The 9,480-nt window shown below is 37.3% G+C and overlaps 1 protein-coding gene across 2 annotated transcripts in view; it reads right to left on the bottom strand.

Moving 5' to 3' along the window:
* The window catches only part of LOC109820406 (pentatricopeptide repeat-containing protein At3g23020), a 24,394-nt gene extending 15,141 nt beyond the window's left edge, over positions 1-9,253 (bottom strand). Inside the window, exons 1-3 of one of the 2 annotated variants that reach the window (XM_020386539.1) lie at positions 6,360-9,253; positions 3,823-3,950; positions 2,809-3,206 (exon numbers count right to left, since the gene is read on the bottom strand). In XM_020386539.1, coding sequence (XP_020242128.1) covers positions 6,561-8,975 — 2,415 coding nt within the window. In that variant the 5' untranslated portion in view covers positions 8,976-9,253 and the 3' untranslated portion in view covers positions 2,809-3,206; positions 3,823-3,950; positions 6,360-6,560. Of the gene's footprint in view, positions 1-2,808; positions 3,207-3,822; positions 3,951-6,359 lie in introns of those variants that run through there. The other variant, XM_020386540.1, reaches the window with a different exon arrangement.

Below are 9,480 nucleotides of genomic sequence, written 5' to 3'. Positions count from 1 at the left end.
CGCGGTCGACCGCCAGCTTTAAAACCCTGTTCTCAGATTTTTTTGTGCCTCGCGGTCGACCGCGAGATTTCACGGTCGACCGCGGATTTCCACGGTCGACCGCCGATGTCATCATTGCTTTTTAACGGCTATTTTTACAACGGTTCTCTGGGGGCTTTTTGATCATTTCAAGTTGGTTTTTGCTGAGTTTTTGAGTGGGTATAAATACCTCATTGCTGCTCTCTTTCACAATATCTAAGTTTTGTGTTTAACAAAATCTTAAGTATGTTTAAAAGAGCTGTTTAAGCTGATTTCATTAGTCTGTTTTGAAAAGAAGTTTTCCTACTACAAGAAGAGGATTTTTAATCTCATCATCCACTGTTCTTCTTGTCTATGGAGAAGTTTTCTCTAACTCATCTTTACATATAGCTTTCTACTTAATTTTCATATCTTAGCTATATTTATTGAGTTGTATTATTTTTATTCACTGTTATCACATACACATATTGAGCTTAATATCTTCATACTATATAGTGTGGGTTGTAAAGTGTGATTTAGTGAGTGTGAGCTTCATTTGCGTTCTCATTTGTTAGTGAGAACAAATCATTGTATTTAATCTTTATTTTGTGAGTATCACTTGTAATACACTTATACACCAAGAGAAGTGTGAGACGAGAGACGGGGTCGAATCCAATAGGAGTGGCGTCGGTTGACGAACCTAGGAAGAGGTTGCACCCGAGCACTTGAGGAGGAGGACACGGGCTAGGTTCCTACACTTAGTGTGTAAAGTGTGATTAATTAGTGATTGTGTAGTGTGAGAGTTTTCGGTGATCTTGTAAACCGAGTGTGTAGAAGTTCCGACTTCCAAACCGGATTGTGATAGTGGATATCTCCTCGAGGTGAGGAGCGGGGACGTAGGTCGTGAGGACCGAACCTCGTAAACATATCTTGTGTTTGTGCTTGCTTATCGTATATTTTTATTTGTGCTTTTTTCTTATCGTTCTTATTCATATCTATCTCTTGCTAGAACAAATTGATCAACATTATTTTAATTGGAATTTAATCGGGATTAGATTAGCATAAGACCCTAATCACCCCCCCCCCCCTCGGGTCTAACACGTGATGCCTTCGAAACGGATGTAGTGAAAAACTCTTTCATGATAAGGAATTAACAGTACGAAGATCAAAATCGACATCCAAAGTATTTCAAAAATTCGTACCAGTCAACCGCGATCTTTCAAAAACTTTGGAGGGGATTTTGTAGGTTGTCTAAAAACATTGCAGATAGCCGATCCTCATAAAGCACTGATGATGAAAGTTACAATCTGACGACTTTCACAACAGACGAGAGTTACAAATTGACGACTCTCACATTTTCAAGAATCAAATATAAGGATTACAAGCTGACGATCCTTGTAAAATTCGAGATTACAACTGACGATCTCTTCAAGGCCAAACGCGATGGTGCTCCTTCGCGTTCCCAGCTTCAAACACGAGGCTCACCTCCGCATTTCAAAAGCCAAACGCAGGGCTCACCTCCGCATTTCACAGAATTGAACACGAGGCTCACTCCTAAACGCGAACCTCACGTTTGACTATTTCAAACACGATTTGAACGGTTTCAAAATCGTTTTTCACATAATGGGACCATTAAACCCTTATTATGGAGCGAATTAAGGGGTCAGTTACACCCCTTAAACCCTATAAATAGCTGGATTTATTCGCTGAAACATGGAACTTGGTTAAGGCTTTTGTTAAGGCTTTTGTTGGAGCTTTGGAGATCATTTGCCTTAGCTTTTTGAACCATTTTCGGTTAAAGAACTTTGAGATTAGTTGTTTAGCTTATTTCACCTAAAAAGTATTAAATTTTCTTTCTGAAATTAACTCTCTCGCAGAGTTCTTAAACTCGTTTAGAGTTCTAAATTTGCCTTGCAAGTTCTTCCCGACGTAAAAGTCAAGAGGAAAAAACAACGTTCCACAAAGCGAAGTGCTCGAATCGTCAATGAGAACAAGATTCAAGCCCTCATAGTCACCAAGAAGAACTCGGTTTTAAACAAAGAGAATGATCCTCGTTGATTCTTCTCTCTTTTGTAAATCGGGAAACCAATAAGAAAAATTGTAATTTTTTTTTTCTAAGTTATACAAAGAATCAAAGAAACAATCCTAACATGAGATGTTTCATATTTTCCCTTTATTTCTTCTGTGAGATATTTTTAGGCTGTTATACAAAAATTATTTTGCAAATTTGTCTAACAAAGATTTAATTTGGCGGGTTTGTTGCCACGAGGCTGCTCCAGCGGTAGCTACTTTTAACAGCATTTTTATCAAACAAATATCCGTTTCATCTATTCAAAAATTAAGATGCAACCCATCATCCTTTCATCTCTTTAAACCCGGCTATCGCAATGTCAGGCTGTTGCTTCTGCTGACAAGTTCTCCTAATCTTTGATCGTATAGACCTTGGACTCATCAATTATTTTCATATATTATAAAGCCTGGCTATTTCAATAATTCACAATTGAACACAAAGGCCATGATTCTTAAACAAGTAAATTAGGAAATCATTCCGTCTATAGAGTTAAATCTCTTTATACTCTCTTTTGCTATCTAACATTAGCAAATCTTTCACACCATAATCCCTTTCGACCATTCGTAATTATCCAAAATCCCATTAAATTTGCTCTCATCAGTTATCAAATCCTAATCGATTTGAGAATCCACGCTCAAGATCGCATCTTTACCGAAACCCTAAGTTGAATTTCCTATGATATTAGAGATCAGTAGCTCTACAATTTTCTAGGATTTGATCTCATAAAAGGACAACGGCAATTCTACAGAATACCAATTTATATTCAAAAAAACAAATGAACTCACAACTAAACTAAGCCCCTCATGGGAGTCCCGTCGAAAAATACACACAAGCTCATTACCATATCGCACTTGACATGGACAGATTCTCCCAACAATTTCATGCCAATAATATCATTGACGAGGAATACAGAATGTTATGTAATAACTGTACTAGCACCTATACAGAATTGCTGTCCCAATTGTACCATTCCCTCCTTCCAATATGTTACTGAAATTTTTGAAAAAACAATATTTGATAATAGTTAATTCACAAATACATGATATGCATGAACACTACTTCATAGTATGCTACGGATTCAGTCATCAAGTTCTATAACAATGAACCACCTCAGCTGCTTATAGTTTCAACGGCAACCCTGAGATAAAGGATCCTTCTTAAGGTTAGTCATGAAGTAGACACATTAACATGCTTGTGTAGTTATGATTTTTATGCATGCAGCGGTAAACCACCTCACAAATTATCTGATAATAACACCAAAACCTTTATCCCAAATTTTTGGGCTTGACTTTACAAATCATATTCTTCCTTTATCCTTCTTAATTGCTTCCAACTAGGGGTGCTAAACCGTATCCGTATCCGAGAAAATATCTGTAACCGTATCCGTTAGGATACGAATATGGTTATTCAAATCTATAACCGATAGGATATGGTTACGGATATGGTTTCGTAGTGAAATATCTGTATCTGTATCCGAAATATCCGAATACATATTAGTCATACTCTTACGATAGTTTCGATTCTTAGATTATGGATTTGTGGTTAATTTTGATAATCAATATGTCTAATCTTAACTTTTCAATTATAATTGACATATTAACAAACTCTTTTGTATCACATGAACTATGTTTTTCTCAATACTATCTGGTTTTCTCATATCTGTTTTGTATCTACATGCATATCCGCTTATATATCCGCATGTATATCTGTAACTGTATCTGATTTTAGCGGATATGGTTATAAATTTTTCTTACCGAGGTATATCCGTATCCGTATCCGAGATGGGTAAGCGGATATGAATATGATAAGCATCATATCCGAGCCGTATCCGGACCGAATGCACCCCTACTTCCAACCAAGTTCTCTTGGCCATCACAGGGTCCTGAGATGACAAGAACATAAAAACATCAGAACTTATAAAACCTTTCTATGAAAGCAATAATCGTACTTTTTAATTTGTTTCAAGCTTGCAATATTATTTGCATGCAAAGTCAAAAAACTTATCGTAAGGGGAAATCCTACCCGCTGGATAAACATAAATAAGATCGTTCTACTTTTATCTAATCTCGATATCTAGTGAAGCAAACATACATAGGCATTCCCTACCTCCAACTGCAACACTCTTTTCTACCCCGCGATGGACCAACTAAATTACATCTCTGACACTACATAACTTGTAACACGATATTCAACTACTGTTTAAGAAAGGGAAATTTTGGTTGAAGCCCTTCTTTGTAGTTCTATTTGAACTAAGCCTCTCATCGAAAGAAGTATGTGGGATTCTTTTTATTAAAAAAAACTTTAACAAAAACACTGCAGTCCAGTTTATAAATAATACAGAATATGTGCATTATCACTACATACTAACATTTTGATAAGGAAAAACATTACTTGCAAGATAACAACCATCTCTCCCACCATATTTTGGTCACATATTCTTCTCTTGCTCCAATAGAAAACAACTCAAACCACTATTTACACACTCATAAGAGACATTATATATTGCTTTAGATAGGTTTTGCGCCCTAATTTCGGTAATCCTGATCAATGGATGATCAAGATGACTCGAGCTATACCAGGTGCTCAAGATGATGCAAGACAATAAAATTCTAATAACTAGAACGACTAAAAAATTTTATATCGACCTTATTTGCAAGATCCAAGCCCCATTTGCTCGGAGGAACTAAGATTTGAAGATTGAACTTGAGCTCAACAACTCCACTATCATCATTAAAGATCGGAATCTCTCTTATTAATAGTGCCGTCTTTCTTACTAAAGAGAAGGAACAAAACAGACAGCCCTCCAACAGAATGGCACTCGCCCAACCAGTTTCCATGACTCAGAAAAGGATCGTGCAAAAATGACTATTGTATGAAAAGGAAAAAAAAGAAGGAGATGATTGGAAAGGAAATTTGAAATTTCTGAAAAGTATATACGAAAAAAGAGAAACAAATGTATAGTTATTTTCCTCCAATGTTACCCAGCCATCATCCTTCATTTATCTTTTTTGTGAGTGACTCCTAAAGCTTCAATTTCACCAGTACAGTAGGCGCAAATGTAAGCAAGTCATAGTACAAGACTTCCTTTCCAGATGATACGAAAATAAATCCATTCAAAAAATTTTAAAGTTGAATAAAGTAAGGTCTAAATAACATAATGGAAAGTGATCAATATGTCCCTTGTAATATATGAGCCTATGTGTCTACTTGGCTGCTCTTCTCAGAAGGTGTAATTGGTTGCACTCGATATGGTAATCAAAGTGTAACAAGAAAAAAAGGAGAAATGGTCACTAAAGAAAGAAATAAACCCAGGGCATCGGCTCTCGAAATCATTAAAACCATTGATCTAAGTTGTGAATTATGAACAAAAGCGAAAGGGAGAAGTTGGAGGAAACTTCTACTCAAAATCTGCATGATGTAAAAAAGATTAGCTCTAATGTATTAGACAAACAAGACACAAGTTTCACAAGCTTATACTATGCACAAAGAAATATGTTCGCTAAAATCAAGAAAAGTTTAGGGTTAAATATACTTTTGTAGTTATTTCTCAGTTCATACATGAAAACATCATGATTGTAACTTTAAAGAGGGAAATTCACTGATCATCAATAATCACATTTGTATATTTCCTCTTCTGAATTCACAGTTAGTTGCAGAAAGTTTAAAGAGGGAAATTTACTTGATTGTATAAGAGACTTCAGTAAAATATTCAATGCAGCTATAACATGTTGTTCCAAGAAACCAGCCAAGGATTTGTTAAGGGCTAGTATCACCCACTCAAAGAAAAACAAGAGTAAATGTCTACAAAAAGGGTAGACAATATAAGAAATTACCAAAAGTTAACAAAAGAAACAAAAACATATGTTCAGGCTAGAATAAGGTGATTCAAGAATCAAAAGATACATATATTCTCAACTAAATAAGAAATCTTCATCTCCAAGCCTGTTTTTCTAATTTTGCTACAAAACCTTGATTACATCGTAAGTTCCCATGATTCATGAGCTAATATATTCCCTCCACCCACAACACCCCCACCCCCCCACCCCAAAAAAAAAGAGAAAAAAAAACAATCAACATCCTTCATTGTTCTATTCAAGGCAATATGCATGTAAACCTGAAAACCATATCTAGATTGTAAGGGTGAATTGCAGATAATCCCCCTCGTCCATGGCTTAAATAGCACTCAGCGCCCCTCAACTATTTTATTAACACTTATGACCGCCACATAAAATCTTATAACTAAACAGATTCTGAAGTAATAAGTTATTAATCTCATAAAATCAAAACTTACCTTGAACAGAGCTCCCCATAAAATATCTGGAACAAAAACCAACTCGAGTTATTCTGGTGTTCTAATTTCTGTGTTTGCATTTATAAGGCCTGTACAATGTCCAAAAAGCAACTGATATACGTGCTTGGAACTACCAACTGATATTCACTCATTCTCCAAAATTAGCTCAAGAACCTTCCATATAAAGGATCTTAGAACTTGTCAGCCATGAAAACAGTGTTCTAGATTCATTGATTCATAATGACCATTCAATGTACCACCAAATTTCGGCAAATTATGTTCCAATCTTACCACAGCACATAGAGCCTTAACCCATTCATGCAAACCACTATGAGCATTATTTTTCCTCAGCAATTCTAAATGTTTAATAGCCTTCACTGATGCACCTCTTTTAAGCAAAACATCTCCGAGCAATCTAAATGTAGCATCATTAGGTTGCACACCGGAGGCCAACATCTGCCGAAAATTTAAGACAGCCTCCTTCATTCTCCCATCTGATGCATATAAACTGATCACATTATTGCAGCTCAGTGTTTCAGTAAGAAGTCCATGTGTTTTCATATCTTGGACAATCTCATAAGCTTTACTGAAGTGGCCTAACTTCTTATACAAACACAACATCATCGCATGAGAGAACTCATTTGCCTCTCCTCTTTGCTTCAGATTCCAGAAAACTTCCTCAGCGTTTTGCAACATAGAATTCTCAGAATAAAGGTCAATCATGCAATTAGAAGAGTAAACATCAGGGACATCACCCAATGCTTTTAGAAGTTCATAAGTTTCTTGTGCCTCTTGCAAGTATCCAATTTTGGTATAGAGCTTGATCAAAGAGTTGCATACAATAGCATTAGGCTCAAAACCAGAACTTTTCATCGATTTAACGTAGCTCAGGGCTTCTGCAACACTTCCAATTTCAGTAAATCCATTAATAAGGGCAGAGTACACAACAATATCAGGTTTCAAGCCAAGCCCAACCATCTCTTGGAATATTTCTTCTGCTTTTTGCAAATCACCTTTCCTAGAAAAGCTCGTTATTACCATGGACAATGGGATGCAATTGTTTATAAAACCCATAACCTGCATTCTCTTTAGATACAGTGCTGCTTCACGAGGCAACCCGCCACTCGATAAGATTTGTATGAGTGAAGTATATGTGCATTCATCGGGTAAAGTACCATGACTCTTCATGTTATCAAATAAGTCACAAGCCTTACCATACTCTCTACATACCCCATAGGCTTTAATCATCACGTTGAAGACAAGGACGCTTACTTTACCCCTATCCAAACAGCGATCAAAAGCTTTCTCTGCTAAATTGATGTGGCACTTCTCACCAAAAGCATCTATATTAGCAGCAAAACATTCTGAGCTCATATTATCACAAAATCTCTCAAACCAAGACCAAGATTTCTCAGGCATCTCAACTCTTACATACATCCGAGTTAAAGCTGACTGGGTATATTCATCAATCTGAAGTCCCTGCTCTCCCATCTCCATGACCAACAATTCGGCTTCACCAACCATATTCCTTATAGAAAAGGCATATAGAAGAGTTCGGTAACTAACAATATCAGGTACAAGACCATCTACCTTCATCTTCAAAAAGTAGCCAGCTGCAGTATTAATATCATCACTCTTCGTATAAAGCGATATGAGAATATTATATGTCCTTGTGTCAGGAAAGCAGCGGATTTCTTCCATCAATGACATTAATGCACCAACTTCTTGTAAAAAACCGTGGTTTCCGCACACATGAATCATAGTATTAAAGGTAACTACATCAGGAGCAATGCCTTCTCTTAACATTCGAGCAAAAGTGTCTGAAGCTTGCTTAAGCTCCCCAGCCTTTCCATAAGTATCAATCAGTGTATTGTAAGTATATAAGCTGCAGCCTCGGCGAGATTCTAGGGAATCGTCATCAATAGCAACGGACGACCATTTCTTAAAGAATTCTTCAGCTTTTCGGAAGTCCCGGGCTTTCTTACAGGTTTGAACAACAATCCCCATCGTCACCTCATCAGGCTCCATTCCTTGCTTGTACATCTCCCCTAACCAAACAAGTGCTTCCCTCTGCATTCCTCCTTTAGCATAAGCATCGATCAAGGTCCCATAAGTTGAATTTGTGGCTGTAACTCCACTGGATTTCATCTCAATCCATAGAAACTTCATGAGATCCCATCTCCTAGCTCTCCCTAGAGTCCTAAGCATGATATTGTAGTGAATCACATTAATCTCATAACAACCCTTGCTTTTGAACCAATCAAAAATCTGAAGAGCTCTTTTCCAATTGGTCTGTTCTTTGAGGATTATGGTCCTCTCCTTGCTGCTAAGGCTTCTCTCCCACGGCTTTAATGCCTCATCGAGATCCTCAACAGCATTCAAAGATTTCAAAATCGAGGGGATTGATCCACCATAAGAAACCCATTTCGTTGAAGGCTTTGATTGAATCTTGCCCACCAATTTTTTGGTGCCAAGTTTCAGTTTTGATCTCTGCCCATTATTTCTTTTCAAAGGTAGAGCTAGATTCCAGAACAAAAACTGGTTTTTGGGTTGTTCGTGGTTTCTGAATGTGAAATTAGGGATTTGGACTAAAGCGCTAATAGAGGAGATCAACATTTTCTATAGTGGGGTTTGGGCTGGGTCATCTAGAATCAATAAGCTCAGCAACAAAATAAGTCTAGAAATATGAAGAATTTTGAAGGAAAAAACCTCGCAAACTATTAGGGTTTTGATGTCAAGGAGAACTCACCTCATCCTCTAAAACCCTAATTCTGTCCGAAAACCACTTCGCTTGCCTCTTGCGGGGAGGGTTCTCCGTTCCCTTGCTTGAATGGATTTTTTTTATCCATACAAGAGAAGTGACTTTTGCAAAAGAGCCCCTGTGTCTCTATGAACCCCGGGTCTCTCCTGGTTGAGTGCATTTCGCGAAATCCAAGTTTATTGGGTAAATTTAACAGAGCGACAAAGTTTGGGGCGCTTCCCACAAAACTCCCTCAAGGACTTTTAGTTCCGCACAAAACCCCCTGAAGTTTTTCCTAGGAACACCCCCTAGTTAACACCGTCGGTTCTAACTCTGCATATGTGAGGATCTGAATCCTCTGTCGAATCTGGTGTTGCTGTT

The sequence above is a fragment of the Asparagus officinalis genome, chromosome 8 (genome assembly GCF_001876935.1).
Source record: "Asparagus officinalis chromosome 8, Aspof.V1, whole genome shotgun sequence".
Lineage (NCBI taxonomy): Eukaryota > Viridiplantae > Streptophyta > Magnoliopsida > Asparagales > Asparagaceae > Asparagus > Asparagus officinalis.
This window is presented reverse-complemented; position numbering and strand designations above follow the sequence as displayed.